Source organism: Carassius carassius, chromosome 34, assembly GCF_963082965.1.
Source record: "Carassius carassius chromosome 34, fCarCar2.1, whole genome shotgun sequence".
In the NCBI taxonomy this organism is placed as follows: Eukaryota; Metazoa; Chordata; class Actinopteri; order Cypriniformes; family Cyprinidae; genus Carassius; species Carassius carassius.
This window is the reverse complement of record NC_081788.1, coordinates 23,032,017-23,058,159: the sequence shown is the minus strand read 5'-3', so window position 1 is coordinate 23,058,159 and position 26,143 is coordinate 23,032,017. Positions and strand designations below refer to the sequence as shown.

At 37.6% G+C, this 26,143-nt stretch overlaps 3 protein-coding genes across 4 annotated transcripts; all 3 read left to right on the top strand.

The window, feature by feature from the left end:
• Positions 1-6,889: 6,889 nt before the first annotated feature.
• On the top strand, positions 6,890-10,339 carry LOC132114767 (spermine oxidase-like). 2 transcript variants are annotated; one of them, XM_059523081.1, is made up of 8 exons: positions 6,890-7,057; positions 7,221-7,385; positions 8,063-8,489; positions 8,582-8,829; positions 8,934-9,183; positions 9,396-9,508; positions 9,669-9,826; positions 10,017-10,339. In XM_059523081.1, exons 1-8 carry the CDS (start codon positions 6,910-6,912, stop codon positions 10,176-10,178), a joined length of 1,671 nt encoding a protein of 556 aa, XP_059379064.1. In that variant the 5' UTR covers positions 6,890-6,909; the 3' UTR covers positions 10,179-10,339. The 2 variants fall into 2 exon arrangements, with proteins under 2 accessions (XP_059379064.1, XP_059379065.1); XM_059523082.1 differs by having other exon boundaries at positions 6,973-7,088; positions 10,017-10,337.
• A 910-nt stretch (positions 10,340-11,249) lies between these two features.
• On the top strand, positions 11,250-12,448 carry LOC132114768 (large ribosomal subunit protein mL55-like). The gene is made up of 3 exons (XM_059523084.1): positions 11,250-11,446; positions 11,752-11,953; positions 12,199-12,448. Exons 1-3 carry the CDS (start codon positions 11,397-11,399, stop codon positions 12,346-12,348), a joined length of 402 nt encoding a protein of 133 aa, XP_059379067.1. The 5' UTR covers positions 11,250-11,396; the 3' UTR covers positions 12,349-12,448.
• Positions 12,449-16,177: 3,729 nt separating this feature from the next.
• On the top strand, positions 16,178-26,010 carry LOC132114766 (glutamate--cysteine ligase regulatory subunit-like). Its single transcript, XM_059523080.1, has 7 exons — positions 16,178-16,488; positions 17,914-17,979; positions 18,498-18,582; positions 18,668-18,724; positions 24,720-24,922; positions 25,007-25,121; positions 25,248-26,010. Exons 1-7 carry the CDS (start codon positions 16,216-16,218, stop codon positions 25,418-25,420), a joined length of 972 nt encoding a protein of 323 aa, XP_059379063.1. The 5' UTR covers positions 16,178-16,215; the 3' UTR covers positions 25,421-26,010.
• The last annotated feature ends 133 nt before the right edge of the window (positions 26,011-26,143 follow it).

Sequence of the window (26,143 nt, the reverse complement as noted above, 5' to 3'; positions counted from 1 at the left end):
ACAGCACGCTGTGCACACAGATTATTAAAAACATTGTGGTATTGATTAGTTTCCTCAAAGCAAAGATCCATTAAATTTAATTTAAAGCATGAAAAATTATTAAGTCTAGTCATTGTGCTTCTACACAAAACCAAGATCACTCATTTGAATAGGTTGAATGAATTTTTGTCCTATCGATCATTTCTTTTAATTGAAAATTATAAAGCTAATTATTTATTGTGATCTTAAATGTAGATTACCTTGGATGCACACATTAGTGAGAGCACAAAGAGCATAAGTAAAAAATATTACACAATTATACACAAACATTTAGTACAACCTCTATTTAGCTGCACGCACCTATCTGCCCTGTTGTCAAGAGTTCATCGTCCCTCAGGCCACTGCATGATCAGAGCATGCTGGGTTCTAGCCTTTTTTAAAGCATGGAAAAGACTATTGCTAGACTGTCTGAAAAAACTAAGATGCCAGATGCACTGCATGCCTTCAGAGGCGTTTATCAGGATGTGAACAACCACATAAGAAAGCATTCAGTATGCCACAGTAGTTTATGGTGGGGTTGGGAGCTAAACAATATCAGGGCTCAACTCTTTCTCTCTCTCTCTGTCCTTCATGCGTCTGGTGCAAAAAGTCACACTGAAGCCAAACAACTTGAAATAGGTTCCAGTAAGTTGCACAAACATATTTTAATTTCTTTAATGGAAATTTGCTGAAGCAACGTGACCTGAATACAATTTGTGTCTAATGTCAAAACTTTGAGAAGGGCAAGCACTGATCCAAAAAAGTTTTAAGAGGATCTCTTAATTGATAGAAGAACCCTGAGTTTCAAAGCACGTCCAAACTGAACTTGTGAGACATTTAGTCAGTGTCAGGAGGCTCAAGGTTAGAAGTGTATTTGCATTGTTTTTCATTCTTCATAACTCAGTGATATTAATTCTGCATATAAAGGCTATTATTTACTAGACACTATCCCAATAGTTTACACCCAGCTTTACACCGTGTCCTAACCAGACGCGACGCGACAAGATTAGCTACAAGCAATTTGGCTGTCCACGAGACGCGACACGATAATGCGTCCGTCATGTATACGACGCAATTTTATCATCTAATTCATAAATATTAAACATTTTAACATAATTAAAACTACATTCAGTGACTGATACCATCTTTGTCATGGAAAACACTTGTTGGTTCACACTGAGGTCGCAATTTCAACATGTTTGCTTTAATTTATTTTCAAGATCTGAGGTAAGATATGTTGTTGCTTTCAGAATGGCTACATACAGAGGTCACACTAAATGATATTCAAATCACATTAGACACTTTTTAATAATAGAAACAAATAGAAACTTCGCGTGTCGCCGTAGCGGCTGGGTATGACAAAACCTCAGATTAACATGAAAAAGATTCATCGCTTGTCGCGTGTATAGTTAGGACACGATGTTACTAGCTTTATTAAAATAGCTATTATGACTAGTCAGTGCATATGACAAAGTTGTGACTAAGTGAATAAATAATAGTCGCTAATGGAAAAAATATAAGTAACATAAAAATATATTTTAATGGAAAAAACAAAATGGCTATACCATAAGTTTGCACTTAAAAAGAAAATAAGAAAAAAGCCAAGTTTTTCATAATTCCTTAACTGCTTTATCAATTGGTATAGGCTCAAATCTGTTGGTCACGTGTTTTATGTTAATTTGTAAAAGAATAAGCTAAACTCCAAATATTTAAATATAAAACTCACCTTGAAGGTCGCGCAAACTTTTTTACTTCAGTAGATGTTCGTTTTTCAGTCCAAAATAATTAACTCCCTCATAAGGCAAACACTCATTCTGCATGAATTGTGTCTGCTGTTACTGCGAACCCCTGTGATGAAAACGGAATGATGCTGAGTGGTGACAAATCCCGCAAGGATGCGATTACTGCGCGCCTGAACGCGCCTGAACGCGCTTTCACTGGAATGCGCGCCGGGATGCTGCGTCGCGTCGACTGTCTACACTCCACTACGCGTGGCGCATACTGATGTTACTGATTTCATGCGGTTGTTTGAGCCCCAACAGTCCCTTGTTTGAGGTCTCTAAAACATTATGTAACAAAAAGTAGCGCGTGCAGAAAGCAATACAGAAACAAACTTATATTATTATTTTTTCTGCTTTTTTCTGCTCGCATGGATAACCCTGGTTTAATATTTCCAACGTGAAATCGTTGCAGCTTGCATCAATTAAATTATTAAAAACTGTTTTTAAAGTAGACAAACATAGATAAATATTCCTAAAATGTGCTAAACAGAAAAACCTCATAGATGATAAGCTTAAGGACCAGCAGCACTTAAAATATTAGACTGCTATATGGCGCTCTGCCAACACTAATTCAGCTCTGAATAATGTCTGCAGGAGATCTGACCTTAGGCTGTCATTCCTCCTCCTGTATCATAAAGCTCCTTGCCAAATGCCAGTGAAATATCCGATGCACAGGGATACATTAATATTTAAAGTCAGTTTCCAATTAATATATAATTTCCTGTAAAGGATCAATAAAGTATCAACAAACAAACAAACAATTACTATTTATAGTTGTATTTATGATGCACGTGATAACAAAGCTATATATTTATTTATTCTATAGCTTTTCATGTATATATATATATATATATATATATATATATATATATATATATATATATATATATATATACAGGGGCGTAGTTTATGGGGGGGATGGGGGGAGGTAACCCCCCCAATATTCAAATCCATCAGTTACAACCCCCCCAATATTTCAACATGAAAATCACAGTAGATCAAATGAAAAATATAATATGAAAAAATAGAATTCATTTATTTTGTAAAAATAATTTTGTTCCTAATCAAATATGAGTATGTCATAATAAATCCGACAAAAAATACTCCCCCTCCATTGAACCGATTGGTAACGCCCAACCAATGAGTCGCACTTTCACCAAAACAAGCGAGTGGTGTTTGAATGGGAGAGCACACGGTTAATGTTAACGCCAAAAATGAAGAGAAGCGCTGCACAGCGGACTATATTTAACTGCTGGTCAGAGAGGGATGCAAAAAAATAAAGCATGTACTGAGAATGAGGTATGAGAATATTGTGTAATAGTTAGTACACACCACATATATTTTAGCTAGCTAATCCATTGCAATGTATTTAGCTATAACTATCAGTATAACAAGTTACCAAAGCAGCTGTCTGTTTTGCTAGTATATTTTTCAATAGTGTCTGTAATTATCAACGACAAAAGTATTCACATCGGTGTTTGTTTTCTTACTAAATTAATCTGACTTTTGAACGAATTGGATGAATTAACGATTTAAGTGGCTAACTCATTAAAACAGTGAAACACTGCCGCCTACTGGCGGTTTCAATACTTAATTTCTTTCTTTTGATAATCTCTACTATGTTAGAATTTTATGAATGATGATTATACACAAATTTCATAACGTTATGAGGTGTATAATCTCTTAACATGTTTTTATAACAGATTCGAGGTAAATATAGCTGCAGGGTAGAAAAGTCAGCAGAGGGAGAGGAGGAGCAGGTGATCAGGTAAAGAAGATGCCATTCAATCAATAAAATAAAATAAAATAGGAAACAGTATAGAAAAACAGCAGCTTTGTAAAGTTAGGCTATACATTAATGCCTTTAATGTTTTAAAGATGTGTTTCCCTTTAGAAAAAAAATTAAAAAGCATTAAGGTGGAATGTAAAAATTGTCTCTTTCATATTTGTATATGTTGAATTTATAATCAGTTAAAGCATGTTGCCAGATAGATAGATAGATAGATAGATAGATAGATAGGAAGAAATAAATTATCCAATAACAATACACATAAAAAAATTTTTTTTGAAAAAAATAACGGGCAGCATACAACGTTCAACCCCCCCCAATGTTCAAACCAAATCTACGCCCTTGTATATATATATATATATATATATATATATACATACATACATACATACATACATACATACAGACTTTAACTACAGTTTTCGGTTAGATTCTGATGGCCTGGCACATCAGTGTTTTCTGCTATTTAAAGTGTGGAATATGGATTATTATGGAGATATGGATTACAATATATATATTGTAGTATATATATGAGAAGTATTTTTTTTAATCTTTTTTTACACACAAAATAGGATGGAATGAAGACAATAGAAACACTTAATTGCGATGATATATTGAACCGTTTTATGTGTGTGTGTGTATATATATATATATATATATATATATATATATATATATATATATATATATATATATATATCAACTAAATGTGTTTTAATTATTAAACATTTATTTTCAAATCTTAGGGGTACTTCAAGTAAATATATTATGTGAAAGAGGTTCAGATGACAAAAAAACATAAACATTCTGGTAATCCCTGCATTACATGTAAATAAAAAATAGCGTGAATTTGTGCATTTTAATTTTAATGTGTATATATATATATATAAAGAATTGAGAGTGCAAATTCTGTGGTGGCTGAAATTTATAAGGAATTTAATTTAGCCTTTGTGTTAATAAAATATGGTTGAGCATGTTATTTAATGCAGTCCTTTGATAATTTGATATTAAGATGTCTAAAAAACTATTATGGGATGAGTTGCTCTGTTGTCACCATCTAATGGCCATCCCCTGTGTGAAAAGATGAGAGCTTTTGGCTCGGCGTCTCAAATTTCCTTTCGATTCCCCTGCATACCCTGGCAGGAGCACTGAGGCATGATGATTACATGAGTGAACATAATCATGCTTTCTCTCAGCCATGCTCTCATTAGTCAAGCGGATGACATGACTGGCATACCCATCTCTTATATCAGAAGGAAGGGCGGCACAACCTGGGGGATGATTCACCCATTGTGCCAGGAGAAACTGATGGAGAGATCACCAGCAGGCACACAATGAGCTCTGTGAGGTGCAAAACAAACGCAGTATTGTTTGGGCTACTGTTTGTGATGGGAGCAAGTTGCACCCACACAGAGCTCTGGAGCTTCTGTCATCTTTGGTCCATACCACCAACCTCAAGACCTACTGCACTGTTTTGAGCAAGCAAAAAAATTATTTGATCAATGCATATGAAAAAAAGAATTTATTTTATCACACAATTAATAATCAACATGTACCTAAAGACATCATGTTTATTCGTCACACACACTGGCAGTGAATGTGGATTTAAAAGTGGATAAAAGGAGGAATGGACTATTAAAACTAAATATAAAATCCCATCTGCAAATAAATGATAATACACAGTTCTCAGAAATAACTTTTCAATTATTTTATCCAACTTTTATCTATTATTAACCATTATCATATTCATAAAGCTTGGACAAAACTTTTTGTTTTCATTTTGAACAATTTATATATATATTATATATATATATATATATATATATATATATATATATATATATATATATATATATATATATATTTTAAACCTAATACTGTAAACTTTTTTAAACATTTAGTGAAATGTTTTGATTGAAACATACTTGTACTAAATTTCTTTAAAATAAATGCCACTTGTTGATATAGAATGCAGAGACATTTGTATATTTTTGTATTTAATACATTTTTAAAAATATAATTATGAATACACATAATTATATAAAATGTAGATATGTTAGTGAAGGGTATATATTGTGTCTGGGGGCTTTGGGTTTTTGGGGTGGGCCTGTCTGTCGACAAACAGAGAATCCAGTTTGCTGTTGCCCCTGGACTCTCCTGCCCTGACAAGTTAAAAAACTGCACCATGGGAAAAAGTACTAATACTTTCTCAAACCAAACATTCTCCAAATCCCACAATATCATTTAGGCATCATCTAATAATCTTGATAATATGGTCACATTGATGTTTCCAAAACACTCACAAAACATATTCATACGACCAATGATAGATTTATGATAAATCCTTACAGATAAAAACACTTAACCAGCATGTTGCGTGTGTAAAGCCTGAAAAGTATCTTTACAGGGGCACATTTCTCTCACAATGATAAACAGCAATCAAAACTGTCCATACATGCAGTCACTGGCTGTCCAAACAAAGATAAACAATGAGAGTGATGTCACTCCCTCTGAGTGCAGCAGAAGATGCCTGCTGTGTGTTGGTGTAGTCTTTTCACTTCGTTTTTGTAAAGGCCACAGATTTCACCCCTCACCTGCTTCCCGCTGGATCAGATCTGTTTGACCCTGCTGTGAGACAAAGCACAGATTATTGAAAACTAAGCCTGCACACAATGACGTCAAAAGATGATAAATGACACTGATGATGAATTAATGTCACAATAAGGTCATTGATTCACCCAAGCCTAGCTGAACAAAAGGTCGGCTCGAATTGTGACAAAAGTGAATTGCTTGGTTCTCCACTGGCCAGACTCTGTGTGTTGAAAAGTGTCAGCTCTGTTTCAGTCAGCTTATTATAATTCAGCATCGAATGCTTCTGTGCTGCAGTTTTAAAAATCTTTTAAACAGAGAAAGCCTATAGGGCAAGACGTGAAGTGCACCTGTTTTTGTTCTAAGAAAATATCCTTGCCTCATATTGGTAGGAATAGCACAGTATTATTTTGCCTCAGGTCATGTTGTTCGGCATAATTAGTACAAAACATGTTAAGCTAAAAAATAAAACACTAAATCACTTGAATACAAATAAAATAATCAAATACATAGTACTTTATCCTATAATTTTCTCTGACACTTTTGTCTAAAGTATCATATAGTGCACTTATAACTTATAAGGGAGACACTTCTGGAACAATCTGCATGGTGTTCTCTGTCTTGCTCAAATGAACAGTAGATCCTACTGAAGTTTAATTCAAATACAGTCCATTACAAGTGTGAAAAATTATACTTAATTTCTTAGGATTTTCTGCCCCCTATTGGAGAAATATGCATACAACGAGTCGAGAAACAGAAACACAGCAGGATGTTTTCCCCACTTTGGGCTCAGAAAATATCGCCGCCTCTCAATCCACATTAGTCAGAGCAGTAAAACAGGAAGTAGAACAAAGCGATAGATACAACTACACGCTAAAAAGTGGGTATTCTGCCTTTGGCGCCATTACAAAGTAAGCAAAGACTTTTTGTTAGCCAATTTAGCTAATTTAAGCTAAAATGATTTCAACCAGAGCTATAGAAGCCTTTCATACGAATGTCAGGTATTGCAAATATGTGTAAGATGTTCTGAATTGTGTTTTTAGTAAATCCTATAGACATGGCTGACAGGAGTCCAGCTATCGTGGTGGTTGGCGCTGGAGTCGCAGGACTCGCTGCAGCCAAGAAACTGAAAGAATATGGATTTAATGACGTCACGGTGCTGGAAGCGTCCGAGAAGGTCGGAGGAAGAGTAGCTACTGCAACTCTAGGTGAACAGCCTTCATTATATCTCAAATAGAATGACAGTATTAAGGTAATATATAGAAAATGTCATTCAATATTAAAAAGGTATTTAATAATGTAAAACAATAATTAAATAACATATTATTAAATCAAAGTATTATTAATAATTGTAAAGGTTTGTTCTTTTGTCAATTATATTTATTATTCATAAAACTGTTTATTATATGATCATTCTTTTAACAAACAGACAAATAAATGTATGGTTGTGTGTTAGAGGAAACTGTTTTGGGAAGCTAAAATCTGTGAACCCATGGCTTGGTTTCACTTCTATTAAATATATATATTTTTTTTGCCATGTCAGCAGATTGTATCATGTGATTTTAAATCCAATTTGTGATGGGACCACAAACTGACCTTTAATGGCATTTTTAAATTTTTTTACTTTTATGTGGATATATTTTTATAAACACACAGTATGTCTTCCATTTATGCTAAAAACTCAAGTAATTGAATAAATCCAATAACATGATCAATACACACCTGTCTCCCCTATCATAAAAACATAAAACAAAAAATATGTTTTTTTTTGCATATTTTAAATATCTTTGGCCCTGGTTAATTTCTGACACTGCAATGCAGTATTCTATGCTGTATTAATATTTAACAATACATATGTCACTTTCTTTCTCTTATTATTTGAAAGGTAATGCATGTGTTGATACCGGAGCACAGTACATCCATGGGGCGTCAGAAGAAAACCCAGTTTACAGTCTACTAAAAAAGTCTGGCCTTCTAAACCAGATCCCTGAGATGGGCGAAGAAGCATTTTATAGTAACAAGGGACACAAAGTAGATGCAAACTTCGCCAAAAATGCATATGGAGCTGGGGAGAAAATCATTCTATACCGTGGCTCCAACACAGGAAAGAGTTTAGGTGAACACTATGCAGAAAAAACCCAGGGGATGATTGACAGCTTGCAAGACAATGACAAGAGAACGAGAATGCAGAGTGTTTTTGCTTTGGTCGGAAAAGACATGCTGATTGACGTTGGAGCTTCAGACCTCTCCAAGATCTCTCTTGACTCCTGGCAGTATTATATCAACATGGGTGACAGTCTCAATATTGCAGGGTATGATAGGTTGAGAAGATGATCTGCATTTGTTTGCAATTATTGCTCATTAAATTATTCAATAAGTGTTAAATGTTGTGTATGTATGTCAGTTTAATGTTTCAGCTTGTGGATAAGCTGCTGGAGGACTTTCCTAAAGATCGTTTGCTGCTGAAAAGAGAAGTTAGTAAGATCAAATGGGATGGATCCTTTTCTGTTGCCCCTCCTCATGATGAACCGCTCCTCTCTGCTCACACCGAATCTGCTTCTGAAGAAAAAGTCTGCCAGTACCCAGTTTGCATTGTCTGTGAGAATGGAGAAGAGATTCTAGCCGATCATGTAATTGTGACCATTTCATTAGGTATGTGTTGATGCTGTCTGAAGTGAGCATTATGTACCTGGTTAAGAGATACATTTTGCAATTTAAAATTGAGAGATCTGTGTGTGTGTGTGTGTGTTTTGAAGGCTGTCTAAAAGCACAGGCATCCAGCCTATTCATCCCCAGTCTCCCAACCGAGAAAATGGAGGCCATCGAAAAGCTGTGCTTTGGCAATATTGCCAAGATCTTTTTGGACTATGAAGAGGCATTCTGGGAAAGTGATCTTGGTACTATCAGCCTTATTTATGAAGATGACACCCCTGCCTCAGTATCCACCAATAAACTGCAGTGGCTCAAGAACATGCAGAACTTTTCTGTCCTGAGACCCAAAGAAAGGTTAATGTTGTATCAAACTACAGACATTTTCAGTAATAATAATACAAATAATAGGTAGTATAAGTAGTAGTAGTAACATTGTTATTATGACTGTTAATGGTGCAAAAAGCTGTATTAACATTATTAGGTTACCTCAGGAAAAAAATATAATATGACACCTTAAACATTGTGACTTGTTAGGGTTTATTCATCTTTAATTCTGTCTTTTGTAGGTTTGGCAATATCTTAATTGGCTGGTGTCCAGGAGACATAGCTGACCTGGTTGAAACCATGACGGACGATGAACTCTCAACTGCGATCACTGATCATCTCAAAATGTTCTTAGGTAAAGAATTCTCTTCAGTAAATATACATATTACTTATTTTGGGTCTTTGCTAATGTGTAAGTTACGAAACTTAAAGGTTTTTAAAAGTTCTACAAATATATATTGCTGAAAGGTTTTTCAAAAAGATCTTGTGTTTTTAATATTTTCTGTACTTTTAAGGACATTCAAACATTCCTCAGCCAAAATCCATACTCTGCACTAAATGGCGCAGCAACAAGTTCATAAAAGGAACCTACGCTTTCCTCCCCGTTGGTGTTGATGGGAATGTTATGGACACACTGGCTCAACCACTAGTGGGCAGCCAGCATCCTAATAAAGTATGTGATTTTTTATTTATTTTTTCTTAATGGATTATCATTTTTATTTAAATATGCATTTGGTTTATGGGCTATCAAGGAGAAGGTTTTGATACAGAAGTATGTTGAAAAGATGGTTAGGGTTAAGCCCTCCTTCGATTTCTTTTCTTTGTCAGTGTATTAAAGTGATTTCTCACTTCATATATTTCAGGATCTTCAGGTCCTGTTTGCAGGTGAGGCAACGCTGAAGACTCTTTATGGCACAGTGCAAGGAGCTCTACTCTCAGGACACAGGGAGGCAGACAGACTGGCAGCACATTATAAGAAGACATTGGCACCCACTTCTGCTACCTCAGTGGACAAACAAGTTTAAAGTGTTAATCTATAATAAATCTAAAATGTATTATTTGGGTGATTGTGTCCAATAACAGGGAAATTACCGAGAAAGGTTTTTGACAGAGGACGTGATCGCAACAAGCCTGCCACCATGGGGCTGCTCTATGTAATAATAATAATAATTGTAACAGTTTTCTTTAAAGGGATACTCCACCGTGTTTTCATATTAAACTATGTTTTTCCCTTACCTAAGACTAGTTGATACATACCTCTCTCGTCTCAGTGCGTGCACTCAATCGCTTTGGCGCGGTGACACTTTGAAAGCACTTAGCTGAGCCCATTCATTCAATATGGGCCAAGCAGAGAAGCTACCAAACACCTCCACGTTTTCCCTATTTAAATACAGTTACTCGCGTAGTGTAACTCGACCTAGGATGGTAACACAAAACAAAACGTTGCGCTTTTCTAAGCGTGTAAAATGGATAACTATATTGTGTGGCGGAATACCATGGCAAGTGCTTGTAAGCACTTCGTCTTGGCGCAGTAATATCTTCACTAGAGGGAGCGGGGGCCGGTGCGAGGATTTTTCACGAGTGAAGATATTACTGCGCCAAGACGAAGTGCTTACAAGCACTTGCCATGGTATTCCGCCAAAGCTAAGTGCTTTCAAAGTGTCATCGCGCGCCAAAGCGATTGAGTGCACGCACTGAGACGAGAGAGGTATGTATCAACTCGTCTTAGTTAAGGGAAAAACATAGTTTAATATGAAAACACGGTGGAGTATCCCTTTAAGAGCAGAACTATTTTAATTAAAAAGAAAAAAAGACTGAGATTTTTATTTTTTACTATTGTATACTGTACTTTTTTATATCATATTCTATGCATTTTATGTTTTTTTTGACGAGCTAAACATATGATCAAAATTTCAAACTATGTTTTTTAAATAAAATATTGCATGCTAAATTTTGGTTTGATTATTGCAGTTCTAAGCTGATGGTTTGCACGAATCTATTTTATTTAGAGGAACAATAACAGCTTCTATTTCTCAATGTGAACCGTGAACAAAAATCCAAACAGGACGGACAGCGGAACTCTTGGCAGTTTCAGCACAAGTTTCCAGGCGGAGCATTTTATGCTGATACACCTCCATGCAGTTTGTTAATGGTGACCTTCTTCATTCTGTGGAGTTCTGTCATTATGTTCTTACACTTATGAATATATCTACTACATAGCCGTGTACAGTGTTTCAAATTTTATGGTCATGGCTTTAAATACAATTCGTCAGCCTTGCAAGAGTATATTCAGGTAAGTATCGCACATTGAGTTCTCTCATATTTGGTATAGTGTGGCAGTTAATGTATTTTCGTGTTTAGGGTTATGTATTAGTTATTTTTAAGATATTTTTGTTCCAATTCAAAATATATTGATCTGCTCGCTTTCTTAACTAATGTTATTTCCTTAACGTGTCTCTAAAAACCGTCAATCGGTTCAGATAATTCAACTTCCGCGTTATTTTTCATTTTAACTACAGCTAACGTTAGCTAAAACATCTCTATTGATGCGCAGAAAAGTTTAGATTGTGAATTTTCTTTTATTGATTTTCTCCATAGGTGTCTTCGGGCTGTTGTCTCCCACAGATGCTTGCAGGCCACGTCCACATTTCACACCACAGTCTTTCAGTCAAACTCCAACAGAACCTGTGTGGTCCGCTTCGGGAGGCAGAAGTATGAGCGGATGTATCCGGTTCTGCTGGTGAGACCTGACGGGTCCACCATCAACATCAGATATAAAGAGCCCAGAAGAATAATGAAGGTTAGTGCTGTATTCTAGTTTTTTTGTTGTTGTTGTTGTTAAAGGTACACTTCACCCCAAAAAGAAAATTCTCAATGCCATGTTGATGTAATAATTTATTTTTCAGTTGAACACAAAAGGATATTTTTTTGAAGACCTGTCATACAATGACAGTTCAGTACGTCATCAGGTTTTTAAAAAAGGACCTTAGGTTGGTGTTTTGAGTCAGTTATCAATAGTTTTTAAGTTTTTTTCCCCCCTATTAGATGCCTGTGGACATCACCACCCTCTCAGAGGAGGAGAGGAAAATCAGAATGCGGAAAAGAGAACCGAAGAGGGCAGCAAAACAAAAATTGGATGATTTTGAGGATGATTTCAAAGTTGATGATTACAGCAAATTCTGGAAGAAGAAGTGATTGGACTGATGCAGTTGAATGCCTCCTTCATACTATTTATATTGTCTCATGTACAATATTGCAATTTTGTTTTGTATGTCACCCTGCAATAAAAAAAGTCTTGGTAAAAATATTTGATATCATTCTCTGCCTTTCCTATTTGGGGATAAATTACAGCATTAACTTTTTTTTTCTTAAGTATTCATATATATAATATATTAGTGGTGGGCCGTTATCGGCGTTAACGTCTTGCGTTAACCTGAGACTTATCGGGCGATAAAAAAAAAATATCGCCGTTAATCTATTCTCAAAGTTGGGTCGAGAGCTGGGTCTATACTACGCGAGCTATGATGACTTATCACACCTTGATATTTTAGCGTGGATGTATACCTAGCTGAATCTGTAGGGGGCGAGAACGAGTATTCGAACCTGTGAGTATTCGAACCTGTGTGTATGTATTGTGAAATTACCACATCAAACGTGACGTGCTAACATGGATGCAGCTAAGATGCCACCGGGTTTGCTTCAGGGGATTTTTTTTTTTTTTAAAGAAGCTTCTCAATGGTAACCTCGACGAGACGCACGGCTGTTTCACACATAATCCGTCTGCAGTGCGTATGCAGTCCATGTGCATTTCATATCTGTTGCAGAAGCAGCACGGACTCATACTCATTGTGCTTTCACACAGGACGCGATTTCACACTGCAAGTCCGCTACTCGGCACGTAAACGATCGCTGCACTGCTGCAGACGCACTGCTCCTGGAATGCACTGACGGAATGCAACCGCGTGAATGCTGGAATCCGTTAACATGGGTGCATAAAAAAAACAAAACGAAACGCATACGCACTGCAGACGGAGTATGTGTGAAACAAGCGTAAGGTTGTTTGCACCTTGTGCAATGTGGAATTAGTTTACAGCTTTCTCAAGCAGTTTGTGATGCATTTTGCAAACAGGAGATGAGCCCCTGGTCTAATGCACCACCTGGCTTGAGAAACCCATTCTCAAAGACTTAACGTTACTTTTAGTCATTATTTTATTTGGGTAGCACACATATTCTGAATGCCTTCGGCAGAATTCAAATGAGCCATTTTAATCTAGATTAATTCCAAGATTACAGTGAGATTAATCTAGATTTAAAAAATTATCTATGCCCACCACTAATATATATATATATATATATATATATGTGTGATGTGTGATTTTTCAATTAGTTGAAATTTTCTGTCGATTATGATAATTTTAACAAAAATAAATTCTATCGAAAATGTTAATAAATGAACAATTATTCTAAATAGCATCTAAAGTATAATTATATTATAATAAAATATTTACATTTATAATATATATGTGATAAATTATAATAGATATTATTATATAAATATTTTATTTTCTCTATAGTTACTAGATTTCAATTTATTCGATTTTGTTAAGTTAAACATAGGAAAACATATTTCAAAGTACTTTTTAAGTGCATTCAAAATGCTTCATTCAAATAATTTGTTTAGTGAGAAAGAGCCTATAATGCTCCTGTACAAACAAATAAAATAAAAAAAGAATGCAAAACCTATTAAATATGTTGACTGCAACAACAGAGATTACGGAGCTACAATGATGTTCCTCTTGTCCTTGATTTGCTAATTCATTCTTTCTTTCCTTGTAATTGTGTTGTAGGTCTGAGAGGTCTGATGATCGCTGTAATGATGGCAGCTCTCATGTCCTCTCTCACCTCTATATTCAACAGTAGCAGCCCTATGTTCACCATGGACATATGGCAACGTATTCGGCCCCGGGTCACTGAGAGAGAGCTCATGGTATTGGGCAGGTAGTCTGTTAAATGTTTTGTGGAAAACGTACATTTTGAACATAATTTTCAGAAGTAAACTGAAGTACCTAAAATAAGTGAATGCTGTCATTATATGCATACAAACTAGTTCCAACGAAAGTGGAACCAGTCCACCACCAATTCAACCAAGTGGTTTAACCACATCAGGGTTGTTTCTCTCCTTGTTTTGTTGGGGCAATAAAGACACAATTTGAACTTTGCTATGAGATATACAAACTGTCAGTGTCTCATGGGTCTTAATTGCTGTTGTTTACTTACATCCACAGGGTGTTCATTTTATATAGTGGCCCTGATTATTGTTTGGATTCCAGTGATTCAAACAGCTAATAGTGGACAACTCTTTGACTACATTCAGTCAGTCACTAGCTTCCTGGCACCTCCCATCACCACAGCGTTCATTATGGCAATCTTCTGGGGGTGAGTAAATGAACAGGTGAATTAATAAACTTTTTCTTTTGTGCCCATGCAATAAAATGAAAATTAAACGGCCTATAACACTTGATGCATTTATTTTAAAAAGTTGTAAAAGATTTTCCTTTATCTTGCACAGGGTGCTTTTTGGGGTCTGATGGTGGGACTAGGTGGGCACTGTGAGGATGGTAATGGAATTTGTGTACATCTCCCATCATGCGGAGAAAAAGACCTGTGTCCTGCCCTGCTGAAAGATGTCCACTACCTGTATTTTGCTCTCATCCTGCTTGCACTGACAGCTCTGATCAACACAGCTGTCTCCCTCTGCACTGCACCTATTCCAGAGCAACATGTAACTATGGATTGCAATCCAAATACATACACATTTAAATAATTCTTTATCAATTTCTATACAAAACTTACAAAAAGGAGATAAATGCTACATACCCAAAGAGACTTTCATTTCTTTATTGGCATTAAAAACAGGAAAGAAAGAATGTGTGATGTATTATTTATTTATATACTGGATATACTTTATTTCGATATTCCACTTTAGACATTCTACTAAGTAACTTTGCAACTAATTCTTAAGCAGGGGGGAGTTATAACTATAGTTAGTTGAAGGTCTAAAGTAGACTGTCAAAATAAAGTGTTACCTACATATTTATATGCACAAAACATATTATTTACTAATACATAATATTTATTATATTTTTTTAAACAGAAACACACACTGAATTGAGCTACTATAACCCTAATATTTCATTTTAGCTCGTTCGTTTGACCTAGTGGTCAAGACACAGTAAGAAGGAGCGTGTAGAGCTGGAAGACCCCTGGGCTAGAGGGTCCCAACCAGCAGGCTCTGCTCCGAGCACTACAGAGTCAGAGGGGTCAGATGAGGATACGCCTGCATGGTGGAAACGTGCTGGAATGTGGCTGTGGTCTCTCCCATGTGGCTAAACAAGAGATGAGTGAGGAGGAACAGAAGGCTCAGATTTTAATCACTGTCAGTGTCTTTCTTTGGGCGTACTTTGCTTTAATAGTTTCCTTTAAAAAATATATATATTAACCTTTGATTTTAAAAGTTTATTAAAAGCAGCTTGATGTCACAGGATAATAACTAAACATATATACTGTAATAATGAGTGCTGTGTCATAATGACAAAGCATAACAGGTAAGATGGCTCTTAATCTTTCTCTCCCGTGGGCAGGGCTTCACTATGCTGCAATATGACTTAAAATTCTATAATTATTTAGTATTATTTTATTATATGTTGATTATACGATAATAATATAACATTTTTTATTTTATTATAAAATAATATAACTTATTAAAATGTTGAAACTTATATATTTCTTATTTTAGTTTGTATCCTCAATTGTTTTCATTGATGAAAATGAACAGATACTTAAAGTACTATTTGGGATTCTTATAATTCACTTCTTGTCTCTATAAATAAACAAGCTTGGAAGCAGCTTTGTTATTACTGAAGAATGGGGTCCTTTGAATATTGTGTTGGATAACAGCGGCCTCAGAAAGCTTTAAATTAATCATCCGATCCACTTTGGGCTGATCCTTGCCAGGTTTTCCATGTGTGCGTGAAACTCTGCTCTAACCTCCTCTCTACTTGAATGAACTACAAGTGCAAAGTCATACTACACTGTTTAGTGTACTCGAGAGAGAGAGAGAGAGAGAGAGAGGGAAATTGTACCCGAGGATATTCTACGGTTAATTATTACATATTGACAACACTTGTTTCTAGTCACCGATTTTACGGAGCAATGGAGCCTCATGTAAATGCGAAGCTGCTTTTTAATCACGCGACAACCCTGAAGCTTCACACGGGGAATTTAGTCAACCGCAGTCGACTTAAGAAGAAATGTCCGTCTTCACCTAGCGAGGAGGTAAGTGACATGAGTCTGCGGTGCTCAGTGCATCTTGGTCCATTTTGGCAGCACATAGCATGTTTTATAGTATGATATTGCTCGGTGGAGGAGTTTAGCCACGGTCACCCCAGTATTTATGTTAATACGGTTGTCGTTGCTTTTGTGAGGTCCGAATCTTTTTTGAGCATCCGCTCCGGCGGACGGTTCATTTACCAAACCGGTTTTTTTGAGACGTCACTCGTGTTCTTGGACGTCTTCATATTATATACGAACGCTTAAAAACAGTTCATACGTATGTTTTCAATATAGGTTCTAAATTATGGATTTTGTGTACACTTGTGTTGTATATGGATTTTGTAATGATTAACCATATCCTCGATATAGTCATTGCTGTTCGAAAAAAAAATGGTGATATGTTTCTTTATGTTCCGGCATGACTCCCACCTTACAGTCGAAAGCTTTGGAATCGGTTCAGTTGAATCATTAAGATCGACTCGGCTCACAATAACAGATCCGTCTTCTTCCATTATTGACGTCAGTGGCTCGTTTGCCTCGTGCTGCTCATGACATGCCACTGTAAGCAAAATGTGGTATGAGAAATTGCAATGCATTGCACTGTTTTTGCATTCACGTTCAAATGATCAGGGTTGTAGTTGCATGCAAGCAATGCGTCTGCCTAGTAACACTTAATAATAGAGGTGTACATAATTAACTCTGACCTCACCTGACCCAACATGCTGGAATAAAGGATGATGCAATGTCATGCTTTTCATCAGAAAGTTTTCGAATCTCAGCAGATAACTAACAAATTACTGTGCATTTTATATTCACAGGCATTTTATATTCATGTCTGAAAAGACATAAAAATGCAGCTTATTGTTCAAGCCCACACAAGTTGATCAGTAATGTTTAAACGTGTATGTGAAGATAGTATTGTAAGATTATAACTAGAATATGTTAATGATGTATTGATGGGACTTTTTTTTCCCTCTCAACAGTAGTGTATATAACTGGATATTTCTATATTTTTCATTTTATTTCATGTTACTTTTTTCTCTTTATGAATTTTGCACACACACACACACACACACACACACACACACACACACAAACACACTTTTTATAATAAAAAGAAAACAAGTAGAAAGAAGAGAGAGTGCTTGTGTTTGAGGGTCAGGTGTAAATGGAAGATATGTGTTTTTCAATGCCTTGAATTTAATGCACTATTACCAGCTATTGGTAGCCATAATTAAATGATGCACTTTTTTTATTTTTTATATTCAACTTTTCTGAAAAAGCCTACAGGGCCAAAAGTGTCTATGCCTATGAATATTAAGAAATGGTTAGTGAAAGCTGCCGAAATGTTGTTTTTATGTTTCATAATATTCGAATTGTAGCCTGTTGTAACGTTTTTTTTTTTTTTTTTTAATTTTGAATTCACAGCTTCAAGACTGCATCCAAGACACATTGAGCGAGTGGTTTGCCACAATGCCGTCATCTCTTGATTCTGTAAGAGCTTGCATGACACTCAATGAGAAAGTTAAAAAGGAAACCGTTTTAAGCTAAACAAATGCCATTTTTGACATGTTAAAGATTTGCATGAAGTAATCAGACCCCCTGAACATAAACAGTGGAACACTCTGTGGATTGTGGGAAAGCAAAACGTCTGGCTCTTTAGAAACCATCAAAGTATATGTATGCAGTTGGATAAAAAGACTGTTGTTCGGGTGATTGTTAATGGCAAGGGACCGCTGTGCCTCTGCTCTGGCTCTTTCTGCCATTGTCGGTGAATCTGCCTTAGAGCTCAGCGAGTAGAGAGTTAAGGTCTAAGCACGCAGAAGGCGAGGCTTATTGATGCATTCCTTTCATGCAGTCCATTAACAAGGTGTGTAATGTTTTGAGGTGCAAAGTAAAGTCCATTTCATAGACACAAGATTGCCAAAAAAATATGGAACTATAATGCATAATCCAGTAACTGGATACTTTCCATGATAGCAAAGTTTTGCCATTCTGTTTTTCTTCTTCAGGAGCTTCCCAGTGTTCTGGACTGTACTGTTTCAGAAAACACAGATGCCATCACTCCGGAGGAGAGAGAGGAGCTGAAGGTGTCTGGTGAGGATTACTGATCCTTAGTGCATGAAATAATGCTATTGCAGTGCATGTGCATGTTATTAAATTTGTTTAAATGTCTTTACAGTAAAGCTTTTTCTCACTGAGTCGGACCGTTCATCCATCAGAAGTGCAGTGGACATGGGTAAGTTCAGCTTAATGTGATGCCATATACATTAATATTATTATGTTTAAATAGTTAAAACTGTTCATGTATATTAACTTTTTCTTGCCTTAAACTAACTGAATTGATCATACCAAGAGTGTATTTTAGACGTTAAAGCTCTAAGAAATATATGAAAATTAGTAGTCTCTAAACAAAGGTATCACATTATATGTTAATTATGATCCATAATTAATTAATATAATAATTTGTAATTGTATAATTTGCTAATATATATATATATATATATACAGTACAGACAAAAAGTTTGGACACACCTTCTCATTCAAAGAGTTTTCTTTATTTTCATGACTATGAAAATTGTAGATTCACACTGAAGGCATCAAAACTATGAATTAACACATGTGGAATTATATATGGAATTATATACATAACAAAAAAGTGTGAAACAACTGAAAATATGTTCATACTATAAATACGGTCATATTCTAGGTTCTTCAAAGTAGCCACCTTTTGCTTTGATTACTGCTTTGCACACTCTTGACATTCTCTTGATGAGCTTCAAGAGGTAGTCACCTGAAATGGTCTTCCAACAGTCTTGAAGGAGTTCCCCGAGAGATGCTTAGCACTTGTTGACCCTTTTGCCTTCTGTCTGGGGTCCAGCTCACCCCTAAACCATCTCGATTGGGTTCAGGTCCGGTGACTGTGGAGGCCAGGTCATCTGGCGCAGCACCCCATCACTCTCCTTCTTGGTCAAATAGCCCTTACACAGCCTGGAGGTGTGTTTGGGGTCATTGTCCTGTTGAAAAATAAATGATGGTCCAACTAAACGCAAACCGGATGGAATAGCATGCCGCTGCAAGATGCTGTGGTAGCCATGCTGGTTCAGTATGCCTTCAATTTTGAATAAATCCCCAACAGGGTCACCAGCAAAGCACCTCCACACCATCACACCTCCTCCTCCATGCTTCACGATGGGAACCAGGCATGTAGAGTCCATCCGTTCACCTTTTCTGCGTCGCACAAAGACACGGTGGTTGGAACCAAAGATCTCAAATTTGGACTCATCAGACCAAAGCACAGATTTCCACTGGTCTAATGTCCATTCCTTGTGTTCTTTAGCCCAAACAAGTCTCTTCTGCTTGTTGCCTTTCTTTAGCAGTGGTTTCCTAGCAGATATTCTACCATGAAGGCCTGATTCACACAGTCTCCTCTTAACAGTTGTTCTAGAGAGGTGTCTGCTGCTAGAAGTCCGTGTGCCATTGACCTGGTCTCTAATCTGAGCTGCTGTTAACCTGCGATTTCTGAGGCTGGTAACTCGGATGAACTTATCCTCCACAGCAGAGGTGACTCTTGGTCTTCCTTTCCTGGGGCGGTCCGCATGTGAGCCAGTTTCTTTGTAGCGCTTGATGGTTTTTGTGACTGCACTTGGGGACACTTTCAAAGTTTTCCCAATTTTTCGGACTGACTGACCTTCATTTCTTAAAATAATGATGGCCACTCATTTTCCTGTACTTAGCTGCTTTTTTCTTGCCATAATACAAATTCTAACAGTCTATTCAGTAGGACTATCAGCTGTGTATCCACCTGACTTGATGGTCCCAACACAACTGATGGTCCCAACCCCATTTATAAGGCAAGATATCACACTTATTAAACCTGACAGGGCACACCTGTGAAGTGAAAACCATTTCAGGTGACTACCTCTTGAAGCTCATCAAGAGAATGCCAAGAGTGTGTGTGACGAGTGGGGCGGGGCCGAGGGACATGGGAGCGAGGCCGGTGGAGTGATTGGAGATGAGCTACACCTGTTCGACCCACCGGTCTCGAGGCCCACGGAGGAGATGGAAGGATATAAAACTGGAGCGACGACAGTGAAGGACGAGAGAGGACCAGGCCTGGGCTTTTAGTTGTGTTTTGGTTTCATTTTATTTGTGCGCACCAGTCGTCCGTGAGGGGCTGGTGCGCTGTTTTGTGTTTATTTTAAATTATTAAAATGTTGTTTGATTGTCCGCCGGTTCCCGCCTCCTTCTTCCCGAAGATTACGAAGCTTTTATCATTACAGTGGTGCCGAAGCCCGGGAGAAGGAGGGACGCGCTGCTGAAGATCCCTCGCCGCTGTGGTGAATCCGCGGTGCCAACGAGCAGGCGAGGAGTGTGCCGCCATGGACGCTCGAGGCGGTGGGCTGGAGCGAGTTGCCGGGGATGGGCGAGCTCGCTACCGGCCGCCCACGATAGGGAGGGGCGGCTGCCGTCCGTGAGGGAGCGGAGGAGAATGCGCCGTTCGCCAGGTGGCCGGAGCCTGCTGCCATCTGCCGGAACGGGGAGGAGCAGGGAACGGGGGAAACCTGCCGGCTGCCCAAAACCGGAGGAGCCGTCGCCGTCCACCGGGCGGCGGAGGAGTGTCGTGCCGTCTGCCGAGGGCCGTCCAGTGCCACCGCCAGGCACCGCGGAGGAGATCGCCCAGCTGGTGGAGGGCCGAGCAGCGGTGCGTCTGGGAACCGGATTTTTTTTTTTTTTTCTCCTCTCTCGTCTCTGTCGCTCCTCCTTCCATCTCCTTTTCTCTCGCCTCGCCTGTCCTACCCCCAGGTTCCCGCAGGTCCCCGTGAGCGGTCCCCGCCGGAGGGAGGAGGGGGGGGGGTAGAGCGCAGTCTCGGGAGTACCCCCCGGCCTGCGAGGAGCGATGGGGGTATGTGACGAGTGGGGCGGGGCCGAGGGACATGGGAGCGAGGCCGGTGGAGTGATTGGAGATGAGCTACACCTGTTCGACCCACCGGTCTCGAGGCCCACGGAGGAGATGGAAGGATATTAAACTGGAGCGACGACAGTGAAGGACGAGAGAGGACCAGGCCTGGGCTTTTAGTTGTGTTTTGGTTTCATTTTATTTGTGCGCACCAGTCGTCCGTGAGGGGCTGGTGCGCTGTTTTGTGTTTATTTTAAATTATTAAAATGTTGTTTGATTGTCCGCCGGTTCCCGCCTCCTTCTTCCCGAAGATTACGAAGCTTTTATCATTACAGTGTGCAAAGCAATAATCAAAGCAAAAGGTGGCTACTTTGAAGAACCTAGAATATGACATATTTTCAGAATATAGAACAAATTAGGAAACTCCAAGGCACTCTCTTTAAGAAAAATTAAAAAGCCTTTATTTTATGTCTTGGTCATCATAAACCTTTAAAAACTCTGACGCCTTTCGGCATACAAGCCTTTGTCAGGGAGTCAACAGTTTCCAAAACAAGAGTCCTTCTTATAAGTCTTCACACAACCAATCCAAAAACTCCATTTGGCAGAGGTAGGTTCAAAGTTGTAGGATTAAAGAAAGAGCACTAGATGTCCTCCTCGGTACTTAATAGATCAGGATTTTTGTGGCTACAGACCAAGGTTACATACAATACATGCATCACCAAAGTACAGAAAATATAAATACAAAAAATAAAATAAAATTGTAGTTTTAGAGAAAAACACTGAGATCAAGTTCTTCATTCAGGCCTGGATATCTAGTCGCCTGCAGTTTATCAATCCAGAAACTTTCTCTCTGGTTTAGTAGTTTTTGCCTGTCTCCTTTCCTTAGTGACAATGGGATATGATCAATTCCACAGATCTGTATGGTCGATGGATCACTATTGTGGTGTTCCCCGTAATGTCTCACCATAGGATAGTTCATGTTGCCCGTGCGAATCGCATATTTATGTTCAGCCAATCTGTCCTGAAAGCACCTTTTTGTTCTTCCTATATAAAACACTTTACACTCAGGACATTCCAGTCTATATATAACAAATATTGTTTTACAGCTTATAAAGTGGTTAATGGTAAACTGTTTTGGGGAAATAGTATCAACAAAGGTTTTAGACTGCAAAACATTTGTACAATGATTGCAGTGTTGACATTTATAAGACCCTTTGGGTTTAGATCCCAACCACGTATATTGGCCTTCTGATTTCAGATGGCTCCGGACCAGTTTATCTCGAATAGTAGGACATCTCCTGAAAGCTACCAGAGGTGGCTCAGGAAACAGCTGGCCGAGCATCTCATCGCTTTCAATAATACCCCAATTTTTTCTAATTATTCTCTTAATTTGGTCTGCCTCTGTACTATACGTGGTAACAAAAATGGCTCTATCTTTTGTTGGCTTAGGTGGGTTTCTTTGAAGAAGTGATACCCTATTTGCAGATTTGGCCCTGCTATATGCTTTATGGAGAGTTGTGTTTTTATAACCCCGTTCCTTAAAACGTGACGTCATCTCTTTTGCTTTACACTCAAAAGAATTGTCTAGGTCACAAATTCTCCTAACTCTCTGGAATTGCCCATAAGGAACATTTTCCTTCAACCATTTCGGGTGGAAGCTTTTAGCATGCAGAATAGTGTTCCTGTCAGTAGGTTTTCTAAACACTGAAGTGTGTAGGGCACCATGATCGTCTTTGAAGATGCTTAAGTCAAGGAAATTAATACAATCTTTACTATATTCCAAAGATAGTTTAATGTTGGGGTTAATGTTATTCAAAAAAACGTGGAATTCTTTCAAATCTGCCTCTGAACCAGACCAAAACAAACAAACATCATCAATGTAACGTCCCCAGCAGATAATGTGTTTGAAGAAGGCATTCTTTTCCTGGTTTAAGACAAAATCTTCCTCCCATTTTCCCAAAAATAGACCTGCATATGATGGACTATAACAGGCCCCCATAGCACAACCTTTTATCTGTTTAAAAGTCTTATCCTGGAAGATGAAGATATTATTATTCAATGTCCATTTAGTTAAGGACAATAAAAACTCTGTGGGTGGCATTTCCGACTCAGGTCTCCTACTAAAAAAATGTGTCAAAGCTGCAAGGCCCTGCATATGTTCAGTGTTGGTGTACAACGCTTCTACATCCATAGTGACTAGAAATGTATCAGAGTCTATGTTTTGTAGTCGTGTGATCTTATTCAGAACATAAAGTAACGAAAGACAGGGTTTAATAAAATAATCAATGTACTTAGAGACTGGTTCAGTCAGACTATCATTCCCAGAGATGACAGGTCTCCCTGGAGGGTTATCAACACACTTATGGATTTTGGGTAGCATGTAGAATGATGCCACTCTTGGGTTTTCATTCCACAGGAAGCCAAGTTCAGAATCAGAGATCCAGTCATTATCTTTGGCCACATACAGTAGTTGTTTCAATTCCTCTTTGAGAGACTCAATGGGGTTAAATGTCAGTGGTTGGTAAAACTCTTTGTTGTTCAATTGATGGAAAGCCTCTTTTATGTACATATACTTTCCCCAAATTACTATAGCACGTGCATTTTTAATTACTAGATCCCTATCTTTGGATAATGCTTCCAAAGCCTTCTTTTCGTTGTAAGACAGATTACTCTGCTTAAACAAATTTTCAATATCATAATTCACCTTTTTAGCAAATATATGTAATGCTGTACTCTGAACCAGTGGGCAAAAAGTTGATTTAGGCTTAAAAAGTCGCCTATGGAGAAAAGAGACTGTCTGACCTGTGTCTATGGAGCTTGCAGAAGTGGCCTGTGGCTTGTACCAGGTCTTGAGGTGTAGATTCCTGTAGAAGTGGAAGAGGTCGAACCAGTATTTTCAGTTGTTTCACACTTTTTTGTTATGTATATAATTCCACATGTGTTAATTCATAGTTTTGATGCCTTCAGTGTGACTCTACAATTTTCATAGTCATGAAAATAAAGAAAACTCTTTGAATGAGAATATATATATATGTTTCAAATATATGATGTTCTTTTGAACTCTCTATTAATCAAAGAATCCTGAAATAATGTATCATGTTATATATATATATATATATATATATATATATATATATATATATATATTAGTAGCAATGTAAAACTCTTTACATTACACTTGTAATGATAACACTTATCGAATTAATGCACCCTTGCTGAATATAATTTCTATATATATAAACAAATTTTTTACTGAGCCCAATTGAATGGCATTGTTTGTGAATATGCAATTGTTTTGACCATAACCCCTTCTCCTCTTCTCTGTGTTGTTCAGCTTGTCTTTCATTAAGTGTATCTCAGTTGGATTCTGTGATCATTGCTCCACCTCCTCTCCCCGAGGGTGAGGCACAGATGCTGACCCACCTGCAGCCGCTGTGGGAGGAGCTGGAAAGTCTTGTGCATAGCCAGAAGATCGCTGCCATCGGCACGTCGGACTTGGACAAAACTCTCTTAGAGCAGCTCTATAACTGGGCTCAGGTCTTCTATGAGTGTTTTTTTTTCTTCACATAACAGAATAATGTATAATTTACAATGTATTTGGTGCTCTTTCATGCTATGCAGGTAAAGCCGAGCAGTAATCAGGTGAATCTGGCCTCGTGCTGTGTGATGCCTCCAGACCTCACTGCATTTGCTAAAGAGTTTGACATACAATTGCTTACTCACAATGACCCCAAAGGTGTGTATTTTATGCTGGTTCATTGCGCTCAATGACTGTGCATGAACAGACTCTGCAATTTAATTATAAAACAGCATGAGCAACAGCACAGGAAATCTAATGATGCCAATCTTTCTTTGTGTCTAGAGCTAATCAGTGCAGCATGCTTTCAGGAAGCAGTGCAGGGGAGCAGTAAGGACCTGCAGGCGGCCAATTGGAGGCTGGAGTGGGTCTTACGGTACTCTATCATTGTCAAGAGCAGAGGCATCATTAAAGCAAAAGGCTACGTTGTTCATGCTAAAAAGAGCAATGACCATTAACATGTCCAGTTTGAACACGGTTTTTTTTTTTTTTTTGGTTTACTGAAATTTATTCCACTTAATTCAGAGAGCTACTACATCACTGATGGATAATTTACAGGTGGTTTTCATTGTTTCGAATGAACAAAAAATTCATCCAACTCATTTTCCCTCATGGTTTAGAATATTTAGATAGCTGTCTGTTCTTGTAAATAAATGCAAAGTGCCTCTTTTGTCAGATTTTTTTTTTTTATTGTATTTTTAATTTATTTATTTACCTTTTATGACCTGGCCTGGTTTAATTCTTGGTATTTATCAAAAGGGTCAAAATTTAATATAAAACAGTGGTTGATGGGACAGCAGATTTAGATGCTTCACATACCAAAAGTTGTTTTGTAAATCATTGCCCCTTTGATTTTGGTGAAGATTTTTTATCTGTTTAATTTTAAAATGTTAACCGCATACTTTTTAAAGAGTGGTCCACATAGTTGTAGATTTTTCTTACTTCTAAATTGAATATCAAATATTAAGCCCTGCTGGTGTTTTAAGTTTATATAATTTATTTTGATTGATGCTTTGCTTGGAATGTTTAGTAAATGTTTTTACCTGTTGTCAATGGTTGATTTGATCTCTACCATCCCTTTGTAAACAAAATGCTTTGCTTATCTGATAAAAATTACATTTTCAAATATGTAACTGTATGAGAGGCTGTTTTCATGCATGGCATGAACAACATTAATTCAT